The sequence below is a fragment of the Acomys minous genome (genome assembly GCF_964271855.1).
Source record: "Acomys minous genome assembly, chromosome: 6".
In the NCBI taxonomy this organism is placed as follows: Eukaryota; Metazoa; Chordata; class Mammalia; order Rodentia; family Muridae; genus Acomys; species Acomys minous.
In genome coordinates this window covers 40,233,529-40,255,222 of record NC_140487.1, presented here as the reverse complement: position 1 = coordinate 40,255,222, position 21,694 = coordinate 40,233,529, and the positions used below count along the sequence as shown (strand labels likewise).

The 21,694-nt window shown below is 47.6% G+C and overlaps 1 protein-coding gene across 1 annotated transcript; it reads left to right on the top strand.

The window, feature by feature from the left end:
* The first annotated feature begins 5,149 nt into the window (after positions 1 to 5,149).
* Positions 5,150 to 21,486, top strand: XRCC2 (X-ray repair cross complementing 2). Its single transcript, XM_084784984.1, has 3 exons — positions 5,150 to 5,313; positions 13,471 to 13,552; positions 20,552 to 21,486. The coding sequence occupies exons 1-3, from the start codon at positions 5,275 to 5,277 to the stop codon at positions 21,256 to 21,258; spliced, it is 828 nt and encodes a 275-aa protein (XP_084641110.1). The 5' UTR covers positions 5,150 to 5,274; the 3' UTR covers positions 21,259 to 21,486.
* Positions 21,487 to 21,694: the final 208 nt, after the last annotated feature.

Below are 21,694 nucleotides of genomic sequence, written 5' to 3'. Positions count from 1 at the left end.
TGCACTGTTTGATGGAGAGAGCAGTGGGATGGAGGTGGGACTTGGGGTCTAAAAGCCTTACAACTTTTTTTATGATTTATTTATTCTCATTTTACGTGCATTGGTATTTTGCCTGTGTTGCATGTACGTATGTGAGGGTGTCAGATGCCTTGGAACTGGAGTCGCCACAGACGGCTGTGAGCTGCCATGTGGGTGCTGGGAACTGAACCCAGGTCCCCTGGAAGAGCAGTGAGTGCTCTTAACTACAGATCCGTCTCCAGCCCCCCAAACTCTTCACGTCTTAAGAGCACTTGTTGCTCTTGCAAGGGATCCAGGTGTGATTCTCACCACCCTGTATGGTGGTTCACAAACATCTGTAACCCCAGTTCCATGGATCCAATGGCACACACAGTATGCGTACACACACACAGGCAAAACATTTATACATACACAGTAGCATAATAACAAAAAAACAAACAAAGCCCACACTCTGCTTCTTGCTTATTTCGAGACCTGGGTCCTCAGCTTCCTGGTCCAGCTGCCACGCCTTTGATCCAGCATCACGGACAGGAGCTCTCTGGGATCAGGAGTAAGCTCTTTCTCCTGTAAGTTTCCTTGGCCACGGTGTTTTATCACAGCAATAGAAAAGCAATACGACTTCATTTTCTCCTCTGTGAAGTGAGACATTTGGACTTACATTTGGATGGCAGCTGCCATTTTTGAAAGTGAACCATATGCCAGACACTGTGTCTTTTGTCTCTGCCCTTCCTGCCTGGGTATTCAGAGTTTCTGTTTTATTTTGTTTTGTTTTGTTTAATTTTAAAAAGTATCCCATGTATGATGTGTGGGCATTGCCATCCTCCAGACAGCACACCTTTGTGGAGTTGGTTCTCTTCTTCTGTCTTTATGTGGTTTCTGGAGAATGACCTCAGGTCCCTGGGCTTGCAGTGCAGGTGTCCCCCCAGCCAAAGCCACTTCAATGGCTTATTTTTATGGGTCACCCTCGTTTTGTGACAATACTATATCTCCAAGAATGTCAGCTCTCATACAATTTCACCTCTGAGGAGAACTCAGATCTAGTGGGGTGTCATCATAAAAGCCTATAGTGTCTCTCTATTCAGGAGGCAAGGACAGCAAGGTCATCATAGACTGAGGCCATCCTGGGCTACAAAGTAAGACCCTGTCTCAAAACCAAGCAAACATGCCGGGCATGGTGGCACTCCCTTTTAATCCCAGCACCCAGGGAGGCAGAGGCAGGTGGATCGCTGTGAGTTCGAGGCCAGCCTAGTCTACAAAATGAGTCTAGGACAGCCAAGGCTAGATGGAGAAACCCTGTCTCAAAAAAACTAGAAAACAAACCAAAACAAACAAAAAACCAAGCAAGCACATCTTCAGTCTACCTCGCTGCTGACCTTGGCCTCCTAACATGCTGCCTTGCTTCCAGACAAGTCAAAGGGGCAAAGGCTTTTGCAAGTCTGTAGTCTGTGATTACTTCCATTTTGCTTTGTTTTGTTTTCTGAGTCGGGACCTTGTTATGTGGCCCTGTTTGTCTACCTGAGCTTCTCATTGGTTAACTCTAAACCTGCCTTATTCTGGACTTTCCTCTATGTGACTCAGAAAGTCCCATTGTTCCAGAGCTATTAAATTATTTGTGTGTGCACGAGTGTTTTACCTCTGTGTATGTCTGTGCTCACAGAGCCCAGAAGCTGCTGAACACCCTGGAACTGTAGTTACAGTTGTGAGCTGCCGTGTGAGAGCTGGGAATGGAATCCAGGTTCTCAGGAAGTGCAGTGTATGCTCTTAAGTGCTATCCCAGCACATTTATTATTAAATTAAACAAAAGTGACATATTCTGTAACTTGCCACCAAGCCCACTGTGATGTATTTATGGAGCAGCCTTATATTGACTATGAAAACCATAAGCCCATGCTATTCCACAGGCCTCTAATGAAAATGGAAAGAGAGACAGATGAAGCATATGACCTAGGCTTTTCTGACCTGGAAGTTGTTTTGTCATCTTGATGCTGATGGCCAGAGCTACTGCAGTCACACACCACCTAGCTCCGGGGACACAGTCTGAGGAATGTATGATAAGATTTTGTTGCTGTGTAAATACCAGTGTCTTCACGCAAGCTCAAGAGAGGAGAAAAGATGTGCAATGGGATAGTACGTGTATGAAATAGTACCACGGATGACAAGGGCAGTGGGAAGGCCTCCTAGGGAAATAACTTCTGCCACACTGCAGTAGCCTAACACTTTAGGTCTTTCTTAACTTACTAAATGGACCAAGAATGGCCTGGAAGGTCTGGAGAGATGGCTCAGTCATTAAGACAGAATGTTGCTCTTTCAGAGAACTGAGGGGTTCAATTCCCAGCACACACGGCGGCTTATAGCCATCTGTATATCTAGCGCCAGTGCATCCAATGCCCTTTTGTGGCTTCTGCAAACATCAGACATGCATGTCGTGCAGAGACATACATGCAGGCAAACACTCATACAAATAAAATTTAAGATTTTTTTTTAAAAAAGAGAGTAATCTTTTTCCCCCTCTCCCTTCCTTTTAAAATGATTGTTACATCCGTGTGTGTGTGTGTGTGTGTGTGTGTGTGTGTGTGTGTGTGCGCGCGCGCACGCGCGCGCTTGTGCACATGCACCACGGCACACATGTCGAGGTCAGAGGACAACTCTTGGAACTGGTTCTCTCCTTTTACCAGGTGAGTCCTGAGATTGAACTCAGGTCATCAACCCTTACACTTCGCCCCCCTCCCCCATACCGTGCAATTGGTTGGTTGGTTTTGGTTTTCGGCTTTCAAGACAGGGTTCCTCTGTGTAGCTTTGGCTGTCCTGGACTCATTTGTAAACCAGGCTGGCCTCGAACTCACAGAGATCCACCTGCCTCTGCCTCCACGAATGCTGGGGGCCTGACTCATCAGGCCCCCTTCTAAATTTGTTTTAGCAAGTGTCTGGCATTATTGTCCAGAATTGTTTTGGTTTTTTCCTCAAACTTCCAAATGCTAGGATTACATATATATGCCACGATGCCCAGGCATTAGGCCAATATGCAAACACACACACACACACACACACACACACACACACCCCTACCTACCTATCCACCTCTCTCCCCAGAGCTTCTGTATATTAAGACATGTCTCCTTCCTTCACATCAAGGCTTTCCAAGCAGCTGTTTGTACATGTGGTATTTCCTTCCAGTTTAGTGTTATTCTGTCAACCCGTTACAGTATCATCGTAAAGTAACAGGGGCTAAAGTTGTGCTCATTCTGCTTGTACTGTGTGTGCAGGACAACAGCACCTGCTCCACAGGACTCAGGAGTGGGTCGGGTCGGTATCTAGAGCGCTTAGGACAGCAACTGGCATCTAGGAGGCACCCTCAGGTCTCTGTTAGGGCCCCTCCTGCTGTGATGAACCACCATGACCAAAAGCAACTTGAGAAGAAAGCAGTTCATTTCATTCACTCTTCCGGGTAGCAGTCCATCACTGAAAGCCCTTGAAGGCAGGAACTCAAGCAGGGCAGGAACCTGGAGGCAGGCGCTGATGCAGGAGCCATGGAGAGTGCTGCTCACAGGCTTGCTCCCCATGCCTTGCTCAGCCTGCTTTCTTATAGAACCCAAGACCACCAACCCAGGTGGCTCCACCCACAATGGGCTGAGCCCTCCCCCATCAATCACTAATAAAGAAATGCCCTAGCCAGGTGGTGGTAACACTGTGCTGCACTCAAGAGGCAGAGGCTAGAGGATCTCTTGAGTTTGAGGTCAGCATGCTCAACAGAATGAGTTCCAGGACAGCCAGGACTCCAAAGAGAAATCCTGTCTCATAAAACCAAAACAGGAAGAGAGAGAGAGACAGACAGACAGACAGACAGACAGACAGACAGAAATGTCCTATAGCCAGATCTCATGGAGGTGTTTTCTCAGTTGTCAGGTTTACATGAAACTAGCCAGCACAGATAAGTAGCTTATTACACAGCTTCAAGAATATGACAAGAAGCAGTGGTGGCGCACGCCTTTAATCCCAGCACTCGGGAGGCAGAGGCAGGCGGAACACTGTGAGTTCGAGGCCAGCCTGGTCTACAAAACGAGTCCAGGACAGCCAAGGCTACACAGGGAAACCCTGTCTCAAACAAAACGAAACGAAACAACAACAACAAGTATGACAAGAGACACCTGCTAGAAAGTGAAGTGAATTTTCAGACGAGTCCCAGTTACTGACCTAACAGGTTGTAAAGTCCAGTCAGGCGTCTCTCCTGTGGCATGTTCCTAGAAAATACAAATCTGAAGTGTGGTAAATAGTGCATCTATACAGATATTACATTCATGGATACTGTGTACATAAGATTTGTACTTGTGGATATACAAAGTATAAATATTCTATATTATTTAATCAATGAGCATTTGACAGCAATAATAATAAAATTATTCTATGCCCCACTCCCTCCTTGGCCCAAGAACTTACCAAAATGACTGCCTAACCAGCATGCATTAAAGGTGTTGCTACCTAGAACCACATACAGAGTGTGGCTGGCCTGTACTTCTAGCACTCCAAGAAAAAACAAGAGAGGGGGCAAGGGAGAGAGGGAGAGAGAGCAAAATTGTGTTCTCCTGTGCTCAAACGACCATCCTGCCTCAGCCTGACACGTTGTTGAGGGCAATCAGGCACCAGCAGCCCAAATTAGTAAACTTTCATCCTAGTGTTTTTGAGACACTATCTCATGCTATACCCCGAGGCTAATCTCGGACTCTGCATGATCCTCCTGCCTCAGCCTCCCAGAGTGAGAAGATCAGAAGGCTACAACATCATGGTAGGAAAATGTACTTTTAATAGTTTTTAAAAACAAGTAGGCACCGAAAATGGTGGCACAGGAGTTTAATCCCAGCACTCAGGAGGAAGAGGCAAGAGTATCTCTGTGAGTTTGAGGTCAGCCTGGTCTACAAAGTGAGTTCCAGAACAGTCAGGAACACATGGGAAGTCTGTCTGTGGAAAATAAAAATAAAATTTAATTTAATTATCAGGTACACGTTGTTGACTTTGCCTAATAAAAACAAGTCGAGGCTAATAACAGAGAAGAAAACGAAAGGACTATAGGAGGCGCGTGAGACCACCGTCACCAAGAGGGCGCCGCAGCTTTACTGCGCATGCTCCAGGCCTCTGCGGCGCAGAGCCCGCACAGTGCGCACGCGCACACGGGGCCCGCAGGTCTGACTGAGTGCTCTCTGTTGCGCTACTGCTAAATGGCGTTGCTGGCGGGAAAGTTGAACCCGAGGAGCTGGCAGGGCGATGTGCAGCGACTTTCGCAGGGCCGAATCCGGGACGGAGGTGAGAGCCGCGGGGCAGCGGGAAGGCTGGACACCACAAGGGGAGGTCGCGTGGCGGCCCTGGCGCCCAGGGCCACCGTGGGGACCGCGCGACACTCGCCAGGGAACCTGTCAGCGTTGGCGAGCTGGGCTGCAGGGGCTGAGGAAAGAAAGGGAGGGCCGCCTGCTGAGGCTTCCGTAGACGTTTTATGGACTAGGTGATAGTTAGGTACCTGCTTGTGGCATCCGACCCTCTCCCAGAATACCTTTGTGGCGAGCCCGTTGAGAGCCACGCAAGCCGTTTGTTTCACTCCGGAATGGAACCATTAACTGTGTGTGTTACTGGTTCAAGCACTGTGTCAGCCGAGAGTTAGTAAGGAACAACAGAAAGTGAACAGGGGTGACGGGGCACCCCTCTAGTCCCAGGACTGAAGAGGCAGAGGCAGGCAGAGCTCCACGAGTTGGAAGTTAGCCTGGTTTACATAGGTAGCACCAGGCCAGCCAGGGCTACTTAGTGAGACCCTCTCTCAAACAAACAACAATAATAATCGGAACTGCCGTAAAATGTGGAGTATATGGTAAAAGCATGCCTTTCCAGAAGAGGATCTGTAGGAGGAGTTGACTTAAATGTGTCCTGACAGGATCAAAGTAGACCATGCTGGCCTTGAACTTGCTGTGCAACTGAGGACAACCTTGAACTTTTATTTATTTAAATAAACGCATTCGTGTCTGTGGGTTGGTGTGTGCCCATGAGCACAGATGAGTCTGGAGGCCAGACAGAGGACAGGCAAATGTGTCAGATCATCAGGTGCTGGAGTCACCTGAGCCACACTCCTGTTCTCTGTCTGAGCAGTATCCATTAACAGCCGAGCCATGTCTCCATGTCTTCCACTTCTGATTGTCCTCTCTCCCGAGTGCTGGCGTTACACGTGTGTGCCGCCGTGCCTGCTTCTGCACGGCCAAGGAGAGGATCTGGGATTTCATGAATACAGAGAAACCCTGTCTCAAAAAAAAAAAAAAATTAGTTTTGTGTAATCGCAGACTACAAACTTTTAAATTAAAAAAATTATAGGAATGTTTTGCCTCATGTACATATGTATATCTCATACATGCCTGGGCCTACAGAACCCAGAACAGTCAATCATCAAATTCCCTGAAAATGAGTTACAGATAGTTGTGAGTTACCATTGGGTAAGAAGAGCAGTGCATGAGCTCCAGCCCCTGAAATACACTTATTGGTGGTTTTGTTTTGTTTTGTTTTGCTTTGTGTTTGGTTTCTTTGAGACAGGGTTTCTCTGTGTAGCCCTGGCTGTCCTGGAACTTGCTCTGTAGACCAGGCTGGCTACAAACTCCTAGAGGCCCCCCTGCCTCTGCCTCCCAAGTGCAGGGATTGAAGGCATGCAGTACCACTGCTGGGCTGAAATACACCTTTTAAAAATGAATAGGAAAGGATTTCACCATGCTATTCCTATGGCCGTTTTCTTTTGCACTTCATTTTATTGTGGTTTTTGTTATATTGAGACAGGGTCTCATTTAGTGCAGGCTGCCCTTGAACTATCTGCTGAAGATGTCTTGGAACTCATGATGCCTCTGTCTCCTGAGCACAGCCATGGTTGGTGTCTGCAGTTTTCCCCCTTCTGGTCTTTTATGCCAGAATCACAACTTAAAACAAGATAAAAGCAAAACTGAGCTGTTGCCCTGCTGTGCTCCTTCCTCCAGTCCCACTTCTTTGCTTGTTACAGAGTGGCCTGTGCCCTCTGCCTCCGTCACTGAACTCTGCCACCAGCATCATCAGTGACTTTACTCTGCCGGACACAGTGGAGGATTCCCTGCTCTTACAGTGCCCGTTACAAGGCCTGTATCCAAGCCAGTGCTGCATGGCTGAGGCCCCAGCATGGGAGGCCAGCCTATGCTACATATTGAGGTCCAGGACACCTGCGGGTGCATAACCTTGTCTCAGAACAAACCATGTGGGAGTGGGGAGCATATGCAAACGAACTTTTCTTCCTTAGGATCTTGAGGGTTTATCCTGATTGTCAACTCCATGGGATTTAAAATCACCATGAGTACAAATCCCTGGTCACGTGTACAAAGGATTTTCTAGGTTGGGTTAGTTGAGGTGGGGAGACCCATCTAAATTCAGGGTCTGCCCATGGGCTGGGGTCCCAAGCAGAACACAAGTATTCATCACCCTCAGCTTCCTGACTGGAGATGCCATGTGAGCAGCCACCGTACCTCTCTGTCACTCACACTTTCACTGTCTCCTAGAACTGTTAGACAAAATAAAGCCAGCCTGTCTCCCTCCCTTCCCTCCCCCTCTTCCCTCCCCTCCCTCTTCTTCTCTTCCCTCGCCTCCCTCCCTTCCCTCCCCTACCTCCCCTTCTCTTCTTTCCCTCCCTCCCTCCCTCCCCTTCCCTTCCCTCCCTCCCCTTCTCTTCTTTCCCTCCCTCCCTCCCCTTCCCTTCTCTCCCTCCCTTCCTTCCCTCCATTTCCCTCCTTCCCTTCCTCCCTCCCTCTCTCCCTTCTAGCTGCTTTTGTCAAGTGTTTTAGTTTTAGCAACGGACAAGTAACTAATAGAGAGAAGATGAGAGAATGTGTCCAAACTTTATCTGTAATGAAAGTGGTCAGCATTCTGCCATCAAAACTTCCTGCAAAGCCGCTGCTGTAGCTCAGTCAGTCAGTAGAGTGCTAGCCTAGCATGCTTGGGTTTGATCTCCAGCGCCACATTAAACCAAGCGTGATGGCAAGAGTTCGAGGCTAGCCTGTCACAGAGTGAGCTTTTTGAGGCCAGCGTGGGCTACATGAGACCTTGTCTCAAAAAAGGAGGGGAGAGGCTAGCAAGACCTTTAGTGGGTAATTTAGTGACCTTTGGTTCCTAGACAGAGCTGGCTTATTTTCCATGGGATTCTCCATCAAGTAAAACCTGAAATGGCCTCAGCAAGAATACAAGATGGGGAAACTTCCACACTGCCTAACCCCGTCACAGTGTAATTGCTCAGTGTGACTCAGACAGCGCTGCCTAGAATCTTGCTTTTCTATTTGCTGGGATGAAACACCATGGCAAAGCAACTGGAAGGAAAGAGATTGTTTGGCATCCACTTCACAATAAGAGCCCATCGTTGAGGGAAACCAGGGCAGGAACCAAAGTAGAAGCATGGAGGAATGCCTCCTAGGACTGCTGGGTGGGGTGGGGTAGGTGCCACCCACAGTGGGGTAGGCCCTCCCTCATTAACCAAGAAAAAATGCCTCACAGACTTGCCTACTAGAGACACTCCTTAGTTGAAGCTTCTCAGTGGGTCCTAGATTGGTCAGGTTGACAACACACCTAGCATGCCCCAGGCCCTGGGTTCAGTAATCAGCAATGGGGTTTTTTAAAATTGAAGCCGTATTTTCCCAGGTCTTTCTAAGATCCTGTAGACATTGCTTCCTGACTGAAATTGTGAAACATAGTCTGGTGTAACTGCCCAGAAACATCTGTGTGTTTGTGTGTGCATGTACCTATTCCCTGCTGCATGCAGAAGATGGGCCAGCAATCTACAGAGATCCTCCTGTGTCTACATATGTACACCACTGTACCCGCCTGGCTTGACACAGGTCTGGGGATCTGGATTGCAGTCTCATGCTTGCACAGCAGGCACTTTACCTACTGAGCCATCTCTGAAGGGCCCTTCTCGATTAAAACTTAATCATATACCTAATAAAATAGTAATTTATTAAGTTTAAATTTTAGTCTCCATAAATTGCTTTTGAAAGTAATGTTTAAATAGGCATATCTTATAGTTTCATTTGACTTTTATGCATTTGTCTTTTGCTCTTATAGAATGATTGCTTTTTTTAAAAAAAAAGTAATTATAAAGCAGCAGCCCTCCTGGGAATAAATTTAGAGTCCGTAGATTAACCATATCATACTGGAGTAACAGTTGTCTTTCTATGTAATGTAGACGAACGCTTTGTTCAAGAGCCAAGCCTGGGTCTATGCCCTGAAGGGCAATTGAATTTTGGAAGTAGCTGAGGAGTTTAATTTCACATGTGGAAAGAATTAGTCTTCTGATTTTATTACATTATATTTTACATTTTTGAGATGGAATTTCACTGTATTGTCCAGGCAACACTGGAAACTTGAGATCCCCCAGCCTAACCCTCCCTAGCGTCAGAAACTGTAGTCATGGGCCACCATGCCTAGCTCTAGGTTCTGTCCTAGGACAAAACTATACCCAAAAGCAACTTGGAAAGAGAAGGTTTATTTCATCGAATAACTCATAGCCCATCATCCAGGGAAGTCAAGGCAGGAAAAGCACAGGCCACTGTGCAGCTCACTGGCTTACTCCTCATGGCTTACTCAGCTTTCTTACAACACTCAGGACCACCCACCCAGGCATGGTACCCTTTATAATGGCCTGGGCCCTCCCACGTCAATCACTAATTAAGAAAATGGCCCCATAGGCTTGCTTTACAGGCGAATCTGGTGGTAACATTTTCTTATTTGAGGTTCCTTTTCCCAGGCGAGTCTAGGCAATGTCAAGGTGACATAAGAACGAACCAGCACATCCTCTGATTTTAGGAAATATGGTGATAAAGCCAGACTTCCGCACTGATCATGTGCACGTCAGGACAGCTGCTTCTCATCCTCGCCAACTGTCCACTCCAGCCGCCTGCCTGCCTTCCCTCCCTTTCTTTCAATGAGTACGTTCTTGCCTGTGGACACAAAAGGTTGCCTTCAGGTCCTGCTCCTCAGGAGCTGTCCACGTTGGTCTTTTAGACAAGGTCTGTCACTGAGACCTGGCGCTTTCCCATTAGGAAATGCTGGCTGGCCACCATGGGCAACACAGATTAGGGTGGCCTGCGCTGCTACCTGGGCCCATGGTGCCATGGTGCCACCCCTGAGGCTGGGTCTGTGTCCGGGTGACCACTGAAGGCAAGGCGGACGTCTGTGGTCTGTGCTGCAGCCTGAAGCCATGTTGATATCCACGGGCCATGCTGTGGCCGGGCTCCATACTGATCCGAAAGGCCCACACTGCCACGATGTCCAGGTGTGTCCTGCTGCAGAGGGCCATGGCTGGGTCTGCGGTCTGTTGATGTCTGTGAACTGCACTGCCACTGAATGCCAGGCAGATGTCTATGGCTTATGCTGCAGCCGGACACTAGAAACCGTGTGGAAATCCGTAATCCATGCTCTCGTAGTCTGTAAAGAGCAAATAAGCTACTTTTGAAGTGGCACCAAAGACTGGAGCACAGTATGGGAAAGATCAAACCAAAGCGAGACTGAACCAGCTCTGCAAGGGTTAAACCCTGCAGCTCCATAGTGAGCACCTGGAACTCTTGGTGGAATAGGCTCTGTTGTGGCATTTGAGTCCTCTGGGAGAAACCAAAGACAGGCTCGGTTCAAATTTAGATGAAATGAATTTATTCTTACTGCTAGCAGAAGGACAGCAGCCTTAGAGGCAAATGGCATGCTGTGCAGGAGGGTTGAGCGCACGGCATTAGAGCATTACGGCTACCCATGGAGTCCACAGCTGGGCAGGAAAATGCTTTTACTTCCCCAGTTGTTTTAATCTTTCCCGGTATATAGTAATAATAGCCTTATCTACCCACCCCACAGTCCCCCAACCCCCACTCCACCCCCGCTTGAGGCAGGGTTTCTCTGTGTAGCCCTGTCTGTCCTGGAACTGGATCAGCACACCATGCGGGGCAGCAAGTCAGAGATCCGCCTGCCTCTGCCTCCCCAAGTGCTGGGATTAAAGGTGTCTATCACCAGTCATTTTCCTATTCTTAACTCGCCTGCAGGCCACTAGGATCTCCCAGGCATTCCAGAGCAAAAGGTCAGTGGCCCTTCAGGGATGGCTGGCTCCATATTAAGTAAATTATTACTCAAGTCTGAGTACTCGGGATAGAGAAGTCACTTCTGCGCAGGCGAAAACACAGTGCTATCAGGTTAGTGCTGCCTGTCAACATCCCCACAGCTCCAAAGGCTGTGGGAACGCCCCATCCATTTCAGCTCTGGCCTGCAGCACACAGTGCTTCTCTCTTGCCACAGGGATGGCTGACGGTCCAGAGGCTCCTGAGGGCTCTGCCTAAGCGCAGCCTCATCATCACACGTCACATACTGACCTCCAAACCTGCCACCACTGCTGGGCTCCTCAGCTTTCTGGACACATGGCATAAAACTCCATGACCCCTGCACTTTGGCAGGACATGGCCTGAACGTTGTCCTGGCTTGAATTTCCGCCACCGCGCAGATAAATTCATTACTTTTTAGTTCAGCCCTACCCAAGTTCAGAACGCAGCCAGATTCTTTGCTAGAATGTAGCCTGAATGGCCTCTCACTGCGCTTCCAGTGGGACCTGGGCTTTGGCTGCCTGTATTTCTCTCTGCGTTCTGGCCTTCCGAGCTCCCCCCAGCACGACCCATTAAGCTCTGCATACGGCTTTCTAGAGCTCTTCTGCCCATTGCTGTAAGCTCTTCCACATGCCTCTTGCAAAGCAATCGCAAAGGTGCAGGCTTACCGCAGCACAGCCACTGCTTGGCTCCCGTGTTAGCTGCTCTTCTCATGGCTGTGACCAGATACCCAACAAAAGCGAAGAAAGGGGTTTATTTTGACTTTTTTGTAGAGGGAACGCCTGACAGCAGGAGTTTGGTCACACTGCAGGAAGTAAACATTCAAGGCGGTTACCATAGTAAGCTTTCATTGTCATGTGACACAGCCTGGAATCTGAGAGGTAAGCTTCAATTGAGGAATTGCGTAGGTCCTATAGGCATGTCTGTGGAGGGCTGTCCCGTTTGCTAATGGATGCTATAGGGCCCAGCCCACTATGATGGCACCACCCATCCGGGCTGGACTGGGCTGTTTAAGAAAGCTAGCTAAACACGAAGCAGAGAGCAACCCTCAAGCAGTGTTCCCCCGTGGCTTCTGTTTCTGGTTTCTGCTTTTCCAGTGCTGATTTCTCCCACTGATGCACTGCTACTTGGGAGTGTAAACCAATGAAAGCCTTTCCTCCTCTAAGTTGGTTTTGTTCAGAGTGTTTTATCACAGCTTGCTTTCCTTTATTCAGTCTGATACGCCAGCCCCTGTGATGGCACCTCACACACTGATGGTAAACCTCTCTGGAACACTCTCAGAGACACACCAAGCCGAGTATGTCTTTGTGGTTCTAAAGTCAACCAAGTGTCCTGCCTGTTTCATGCAACAAACTCCTGCAATTGAAGTCAGGCTCTACTTTGCCTGCACTTTGCTCTTTATGCATTGTGGCTGCACCCATCTCCCCTGCCTGCTACACCTGCCTGGGGCCCATCCGCTTGTACCCCTGCTTACTTTTAAAATACAGCTAAGCCTAGAGCTCCCTAGGGAGCCTTTCCTCTGCCTTTCCCCTTCGACCCTTCCTCATCTAGATAAAATGGAACAAATTAAATCAGCACTGTGTAACTGATGAAAGTACAAAAAAATATTATTGTAAAGTGCACCAGTGGTAAAGAGCTTGCCTTTAGAAATGTGGCCTTACACCTTACAATTGCTAACCATTCCTTTGGTTTTACATCAGTAGATCTGATATCTAAATAAAGAGTTAAATATTTTAAAAATAAATGAGCAGGGCTGGGTGTGGTGGCATGAGCCTTGAAAACCAGCACCTGGGGAGCCGAGGACAGGTGGATCCCTGAGCTTTGGGGGCCAGCATGATTTATATAGTGAGTCCCAGGCCAGCCAAGGCTACATAGGAAGACTCTGTCTTCTTGTTGTTGTTGTTGGTGGTGGTGGTGGTGGTGGTTGGTTATGTGTGTGAGTGTTTTTCAAGACAGGGTTTCTCTGTGTAACAGCGGAAGACTCTGTCTTAAAAACAAAAACAAAAAACAGGGGCTGGAGAGATGGCTCAGCAGTTAAAAGTGTGTGCTGCTCCTGCAGAGGACCCAGGAGGCTCCCAGCTCTCACACTGGTGCTCACCACCGCCATAACTCCAAATCCAGCATATCCAGCACCCTCCCCCAGCCTCGCATGGCTGATCCGCACATACACATAAATAACAAAATATTTTAAACAAACTATTTCTCCTAGTTTGTATGTCCCTTTAATATTTCCTATAAATCTTCAAAATTATGGTCTTAAAGCTTTTCGAAACTTGCGTGAATATGATTTTTAGGCTGTTGTGTCCTTTTGAGTAATGTTTTTTCTCTCTTTTTCTTTTGGAAGCTCCTTGCCCGACTTGAAGGCAGAAGCTCGCTGAAAGAACTAGAGCCCAACCTGTTTGCTGATGAAGACTCACCAGGGCATGGTAAAGCACAGCACTTAACAGAAGCTAGGCGAGGAGGTTCTGTGAGACCAGTTGCCATGCGTGTCCACCTGTGTGCCTGCAGATCCATGTCCACATACAGTCCTAAAAGGAGGCCCCCAGGGCAGGGAGCTCCAAGCCTTCCTGGTCTGACCAGGTGACCTCATCTTCAGCACACACACTGGCCTTTTGCCCAGCGCACAGTGTTCATGGGAATTTCTCCTTGGCTTATTTTTCATTCTTTCTCCTTAGAAGTTTGCAGAGTTTCAAGGAGGCACTGAGGTTCCCAGTTGTCCTGTTAATATCACTCCAGCAGGAAAAGCTTGTTTGATACTAGAAAAGTCCACAAGGAAACTTGAATACTCAGGCTTAGTTTCAGTGTGATGCATAGAATTTAGGTGTATATTGAGTTGTTTTTCGTATAGTCACACAGTTGTGTAACTGGCACCCAGAAAGAAGCCCAGTACTAGTCGGCAGCCCTAGGCCGCTGCAGGCACCTTTCTCTGTAGATTTGCTCTTGCTGGAGGTCTTGTGTAGTTAAGGTGGGCCTTCATATCTCTCTCTGTAGCATGGATCAGTAGCACACCCCTCCCCCTTAAGATTTATTTATGTGTGTGCTTGTGTATGTCTGTGAACCGCCAGGTGCCTGGTGCCTGCCAAGGTCAGAAGACGCATGGGATCCCCTGGAACTGGAGTTACAGATGGCTGTGAGCCACGCTGTGGGCTCTGGGAACGGAACCCAGGTCCTTTGCAAGAGCAGGCAGGGCTCTTAACCACTGAGCCATCGCTCCAGCCCACGAGCCAGTTCTGTAGCGCCGAATAGTCTCAGGGTGTGAGTGCACCATCACCTAACAGTGCTGCCGTGGTTGTCATACGTCGTTCTGTGGGTAGCTGGGCCTTGGGTTCCTTGGGTGACACCCATGAGGGAGACTGTAGGTTGTAAGACAACTATGTATTGTTCCTCTTAGGAGAAACAGCCAAAATGGCTTCTAAAGTCACTTCAGGTTTTTCTTGTGACCATCAGTGATGTGTTGGCTACAAATTTGCCACCTCCCAGGACTCACTGTCAGCCAGTCTTTGTGCGTACAGCACCCTGCTCAGCTTGGAGTGACGCCCTACTGTGCTTCTGCCTTACCTTTCCATGGTGGCTGCTGCTGCTGCCTGTCCTACCGGAGCTCGCTCACGGTTTGCCTGTCTTTTTAGGAGAACTGTCAGATATTTGCTCATTCTAAACCAAGTTCCCTTTGTAGTATCGCATTGTAGTGGCCTTTACATGCTTTAGAACAAAGGTGCCTCTCCAGTACTTGAAGCTGCAGTGCCCTGTCTAGCTGTTGGCGTCCTGTGTTGATCCCTCTGAAGCCCAGGGCTGTTAACTTGGTTAAGGTCCTAATGTCTCTTCTTGGCTCATATTTTAGTATCATGTACAAGACCCTTAGTCCCTATTCCAAGGTCAGAAGATTTGCAGCCAGGCATGCTGGTACACTGTAATAGGCCAGCACTCAGGAGGTTGAAGCAGGAAACTCAAAGTGTGAGGCCAGCTTGTATGTGGCAAGATCCTGTCTCAAGAAATCAAAAAGAACCATAGCTCATCATTGGGTTGTTTTCGTTTTCTGATTGGAAATGCATGCTCCTTTGACTTCAGGCTTTTACATTTACAGAGACTCCTGCCATGGCCTAACCGTGGCTTATTAATCTAGAGAATCTCTGTTTGCTGTAGAAGACAGTTGGCTTCCTGTGCCTGGCCAAGTGCTCCCTTGATAACTCTTGCTCTAGTGCCACCGTCGGCCTCCTGGCTGCACTCGTGTGTGGCTGTTCTAGCCATATCCATTTTCTAGAATAAGCTATTGACATTTCTGGCTCCTATCTACTTCTCCCTTCAGTTCTGTCTATCTGGCTTCCTGTGTTGAGGGCTTGCAGTGCTATGCGTATAAAAGGTTGTTATTGTTAAGTCTTACTGCTGGCTGACCCATTCATCGTTACAAAATGTCCTTTTCACCTCATACACATTATGATGACATTATTTAAAACAAAGGCAAAAAACAAAGTGTTGGCAAGGCCGTGAGGAGACCAGAGCTACCCTGTGCCTCTGAGAAGACAGGAGAACGATGCAGTCAGCACTGAGTACAGTATAGAACTTCTACAGAAGTTCATGGAACTGCCACATGACACCAAAGCCCGAAACAGCCATGCGCTGGAAGCGAGCAAATGTCTTCTGATGACCGAAGGGACCAGAGAGATAGCTCAACTGCTGTCCCACAGGGCCAGAGTTTGTTCCCAGCACCCATAGGAGGCAGTTCTGAACCTCAGCTCAAGAAGAGCCGACAGGCCTGGGCTGGCGGGCACGTGCTCTCACATGCACATTCCTCCTCCTACACATAGTTAATTTTGTTTAAACCTGGGAATGATATGCTGAGTGGACTAAGACAAAGCACGTGAGTCTCCTGACCTGGGGTACTGGATACAGAGTAGCAGCTCTGCCAGGCCTGGAGTTCACTAGGTAGCCCAGGCTGACCTTGAACTTGTGTCAGTCCTGCCTCAGCATTCTGGGATTATAAGTACCCAGCACATCCAGTTTATTTCATATATTTTTAGCCTACGTACACACACTATCTCAAATAATAACTTTTATTTTAAAAGTTCACTGTGTGTGATACTTTTACAATCTTCTTGTGGTGCACACCCCAAGTATTAACTCTTGGGAGGCCGAAGCAGGAAGATCAGGAGTTCAAGGCTAGCCTTAGCTTTATAGAGTCTTCAGAACCACCCAGGCTATCTAATGCTATCTCAAGAAATCACAGACAATAACAACAGTGGCAATAATGAAAATGATGGAAAAAACAAAAATGCTTGGCTGCTCTTTACATAGTGTCTTTTTCTTTTATTTGTCATTTGTTTATAAAGTGTGTAGGTGGTAGGATACTCTCGGTTGGATCCTGGCCTTTTTCCATTTTTCCTATCTGCTTTGTGGCTGGAATATTTAATTCATCTAAGTAGTGTAACTACTGATGAGATAAAGTTTTGACCATTTCACTGTTTTGTGTCTGATGTCTTTCCTCCTTTTCTGGTTGTTTTGTTTTGTTTTCACAGACTATGCTCTTGCACACTATTTGTTTTCTAAGGATTGTTTCTTTTATATCACATGTTCTGCCTCCCACATGTGTGTGCCCGAGGAGGCCAGAAGAAGGCGTTGAATCCCGTGGAGCTGGAGTTCCAGGTGGTTGTGAGCCTCCCTCTGGGTCCTGGGTCCTCTGGAAGAGCAGCTAGTGCTCTAGACCACTGAGCCACCTCTCCAGCCCCTCTGCTATACTAGTTTGATTTCCTTGCCATTCTTCTTGTCATAGTTAATATTCTAATTTATAGCAGTCTAGTTTGGATTAACATCACCTTAATTTGAGTAGCTTGTTAAGCCTTCACTACTGTGGGGGTCTCGTTACACCTTTGTGCGCTACGCAGTGTGTGCCCACCAAAACATTTCACTTTACTGAATGAAAGTAATTGGAAATAGTAATGTAGGTTTTGGGGTTGTGTGCATTTGTCTGTTTGAGTACAGGCCTCTTATAAACTTAAGAATCTCGAACTCTTTAATCCCAGCACTCGGGAGGCAGAGGCAGGTGGATCGCTGTGAGTTCGAGGCCAGCCTGGTCTACAAAGCGAGTCCAGGACAGCCAAGGCTGCACAGAGAAACCCTGTCTCAAAACACCAAAAAAAAAAAAAAAAAAAAAAAAAGAATCTCGAACTCACAGTGTAGCTGAGCTTAACTCCTAGGAGTGCCGGGGTTACAGGTGTCTGTCACCACACACAGCTTGAGGGTGTTTGTGGCTTTCATTTTTGAATGTGGATATTTGAAAAGGGACTTCATGTTAGGAGTCTCAGTGTCCAAACTGTGCTTGGTGAATGGAAACGTGTGATGGGATGCTAAGTTTCCTGAAAAGAAAAATAGTTTAGTAGCTAAGGCAAAGAAACAACTGATTTGTTGTTTGATTGTCCAACTGTTCCCAAATGTCATCACGTTAAGTGTCCCATCCTCCTAAAGCCCAGGGGCTCCAATGGGCACAGCTACTGACCAGTTACCAGATAGAGGAGTGACAGACATAGACACACTCCTACCCTTTTCTGCCATCTGCCATCTCACATTTCCTGTGCTGATTCAACTGTCTGCCCTTGCACCTTGTCTACTGCCGCTTCCTTCAGCCTGAAGGACTCTGGGGTTGCTGGCACAGCAGGTCAGCTGTCCCTGCACTTTATAAGAAAGCGTGTCATTTTACATGTGTTTGTAGTCATGAGGTGGGCCTTAGGAAACCAACCATGTATTAGGCCAAGGGTTTATAGCGTAGCTTTGCATTCAAATATAGAAACGCTGAGAAACACCATCATGTCTAGTCACTACCAAAAGCGTGTGCTTTCATTTACATTTGCTGTAAAACTAAACAGGAGCTCAGTTGGCAGACTAGCACACCCAAGGCTGGGGTTCTGTTGGTTACACCCCAACATCTATTATAGGAAATTTATGTTGCAGTAAGATCTTTGGGCTCTGCGCTGTAGAAGCATATTTTATACATTTGCAGATGGGGGCTATTTACCACAGTGCCCAGTTTCTAAGTCCTTAGAACTAGGATTTGTGATCTACATATTCAGTGTGTTGTCTATACAGGCTGGTATCAAGGTGATTGCTTTGGCTTTTTTCTTACGTATTCTAAAAGCTTTTGCCTCCATCTGTTAGCTCTGACTCCTCCCAGCATTCAAGAGGAGCTGTCAGGGCCAAACCATCCAGATTTCCCCAGCTGAGTCAGTTTTCAAGCGCCAAACTCCAAAATTTTTGTTTTCTCTTTTTTCTTTTTTCTTTTTTCTATCTCCTCCCGTCCCCTCCTCCTCTTCTTCTTCTTCTCCTCCTCCTCCTCCTCCTCTCCTCCCCTTCTCTAAACTTCAAGTTGCCATGTTCAGGACTTTGGCTGGACAAGGGTGCTAGCTTTTTTTTGTAACAGCTCACAAACATGAGATCATAACTTCATATAAAGTTACAAGAACTGTCCCATTTAGGATACTATTTGAACATGTTTTAATATTAAGGAACAAATAGTACATGTTTATAAGATCAGATCTGAATTCATCATGAAACACATCTGCAGGGACTTTGCTTGGAAGACCTTAGTGACAGCATTCACATGTAATGTTTGTTAGGAACAGCCACTCTGTACCTGCCTACGTGGCTGCTGGTCTATAACAGAGAAGTGACGTGATCTATGAACTTGAACTCTCAGCTAAGGCGTTAACCTTCAACTTAAAAAAGCAAGAGTCTGTGGAATGTATATACTTACACCAGGTGCTACCCCACCACTACACTACACGTTGTTTTTTGGACACAAGGTTTCTATATACAGCTCTGGTTGTGCTAGAACTTGCTCTGTAGACCAGGCTAGCCTAGAACTCACAGAGATTCGCCAGCCTATGTCTCCCAAGTGCTGGAAACAAAGGCGTGTACCACCGTGTCCAGCTGGATTTCTTTTTCTATTACCCTCCCTATTTTATTTTATGTGTATGAGTGTTTTGCCTGCATGAATGTCTGCATTATGTGTGTGCAGTGCCCATGGAGGTCAGCAGGGGGCGTTGGATTCCCTAGGACTGGAGTTACAGTTATGAACTGCCATGTGGGTGCTGGTTATCAAACTTGGGTGCTCTGCCAGAGCAACTCTTAACCACTGAGCCTTCACATTCCTTAATGTGTGGTCATAGGGAACCTTGTGAGCCCATTCGCAGAAGTACTTTCCAGTGCTGAGTCTATGAGTTATGCTGAAGGGCGGCTGTGATCTGTCCTCTTCAAGGAAACGCTTGGAGAGGTCTTAGAAAAGCAGTCTGCTGAAGTATTGTAGGAAGGCACGTTGTCTGTGTTGAGGTTAGGAAACTCAAGTGCCAACCTTAGAGAAGGCACAGGAAATGCAGTCAGATGATTATCAGCTACTCTCACATCACTAAGACACAACTTAAAGGAGGAAACATTCACTTTGGCTCATGGCTTAAGAGGGCTCCATCCATGGTCACTTGACTTCAGCACAACCATCGTGGTGAGAACATGTGGAAAGACAGTTCTTCTCTTCAGGAGGTCAGGAAGTGGCCAAGGACACACCTCCAGGGACTTGCTTCCTCCAGCTAGGTCCCACCTTCCTCTTTTCTCATCCCTAATAATGGCATCATATGAGGTCATCAGGGATTGACCATCACGATAGCAGATCTTCCCAGACACGCCCTAAGGTGTTACTCACTGACCAGGCACTTCCGAATGCAATCAGTGATGCTCACCATTGCCCATCAGTTACATGACTGCTACCGTGACCTTTCCTGTAAGTGTTAGTTAGGCTCCTGAGAGTAAGGAGCCCTGCTGTCAGTCTGTACCTGTGCTTTTGTGTGGTCAACTGTGTCCTTCAAACTGGTTTTATATTAATCAGTATATGTATGCACTTGCACCACAAAGCACACGTAGTCAGAGGAGAGTCTTGGGTGTTGGTGCTCACCTTTGGCTTTAAGACAGCTTCTCATCAACACAGTACAGCAGGCTGGTTGGACTGTGAGCTTCTGCGGGTTCTTCTGTCTGTACCCCACTTTCAGCACAGGAGTGCTGCTGCATCAGCATTATCTGGACGCTGGGACCTGAACTCAGGTTCAGCCATGGCCCTGAGTCACATGGGCCCAACTGTGCCATTTCCCCCGGTGCCACTTCAGCCCTGTCCCTCCTTTTTATCTTGACCTCTCACAGCTGAGGGCCTGGATTTCTCCTCGGCACCAACCAAAACAAAACATGACAACAGCAAAAAGACTTCTTTAAACTGGGTCCTTTCTCAGAGATGCTGTGTGAATTTCCTTATTTATCTGCATTTGCCTATGCTGGTCCATTTAACAAGTGGATTTAGAGTTTTAGCTCAGAATCCAGTAACCCTCCCTGTAAAGACTTGTTCTGTGGCCCACTGTTTCATGGCTGTATCTTGACTGACACTTTTGAACTTTGCCCAGGTGATATTCTTGAATTTCACGGTCCAGAAGGAACAGGAAAAACAGAAATGCTTTACCACTTAACAGCCCGATGTATACTTCCGAAATCAGAGGGTGGACTGCAGATAGAAGTCTTATTTATTGATACGGACTACCACTTTGACATGCTCCGGCTTGTGACGGTTCTGGAGCACAGACTGTCGCAGAGCTCCGAGGAAGCCATCAAGCTGTGCCTCGGGAGGTTCTTCCTGGCCTACTGCAGCAGCAGCATGCAGTTGCTGCTCACGCTGCACTCGCTGGAGGCGCTGTTCTGCAGTCACCCCTCTCTCTGCCTCCTCATCGTGGACAGCCTGTCGGCTTTTTACTGGACGGACCGCGTCAACGGAGGAGACAGTGTGGCCCTTCAGGAGACTACTCTGAAGAGGTGTTCTCAGCTCCTGGAGAGACTGGTCGCGGAGTACCGCCTGCTGCTCTTTGCCACGACGCAGAGTCTAATGCAGAAGGCCCCGGACGCTGCGGAGTCCTCCAAGCAGCCCTGTGATGGGGACCTGGACTACAGGGCCTATCTCTGCAGGGCCTGGCAGCGGGTGGTCAAGCACAGGGTCGTCTTCTCCAGAGAGGACGAGTCTAAGGGCAGCCGGTTCGCATTAGTTTCACGTCATTTAAAAAGTAACAGTTTAAAAAGACACATTTTCATGATCAGGGAAAGTGGGGTGGAGTTTTGTTGATCTCTTTCACCAAAAGGGCTTTTGGGAGCACTAAGGCAAGTCTTTAAAAGTCTTTTATAGGCTAAAGTGGTTTGGTTTTAAAGTTTTTAATTCTGGGGAAATTAATATAAATAGTACAGTAAAACTTGAAGCTGCTCAGTTCCTCCAGGCTGTGGAAGCTCACCAGAACATACTGAACTCCACTGAGCTTGTTTTGAAACTCAATAAATGATACACGTTTCAGACTAAGTCACTTTCTGTGTGCTTTAGGGAGGTTCCACTGCCAGTGCCGTGGCCTCCTTGAAGCTGGGGCTGGAGAGGGCGAACAAGTCTGGTATTCCAGTCAAAGGAAGGGGCACAGTGGCGCACGCCTTTAATCCCAGCACTGAGGAGGCAGAGGCAGGTGGATCGCTGTGAGTTCAAGGCCAACCTGGTCTACAGAGTGAGTCCAGGACAG

Coding starts and splice junctions, on each gene's coding strand:
- XRCC2 (XM_084784984.1), top strand. CDS start 5,275: ATGTGCAGCGACTTTCGCAGGGCCGAATCCGGGACGGAG. Junction 5,314..13,470: donor GGGCCGAATCCGGGACGGAG/GTGAGAGCCGCG, acceptor TTCTTTTGGAAG/CTCCTTGCCCGACTTGAAGG. Junction 13,553..20,551: donor TGAAGACTCACCAGGGCATG/GTAAAGCACAGC, acceptor AACTTTGCCCAG/GTGATATTCTTGAATTTCAC.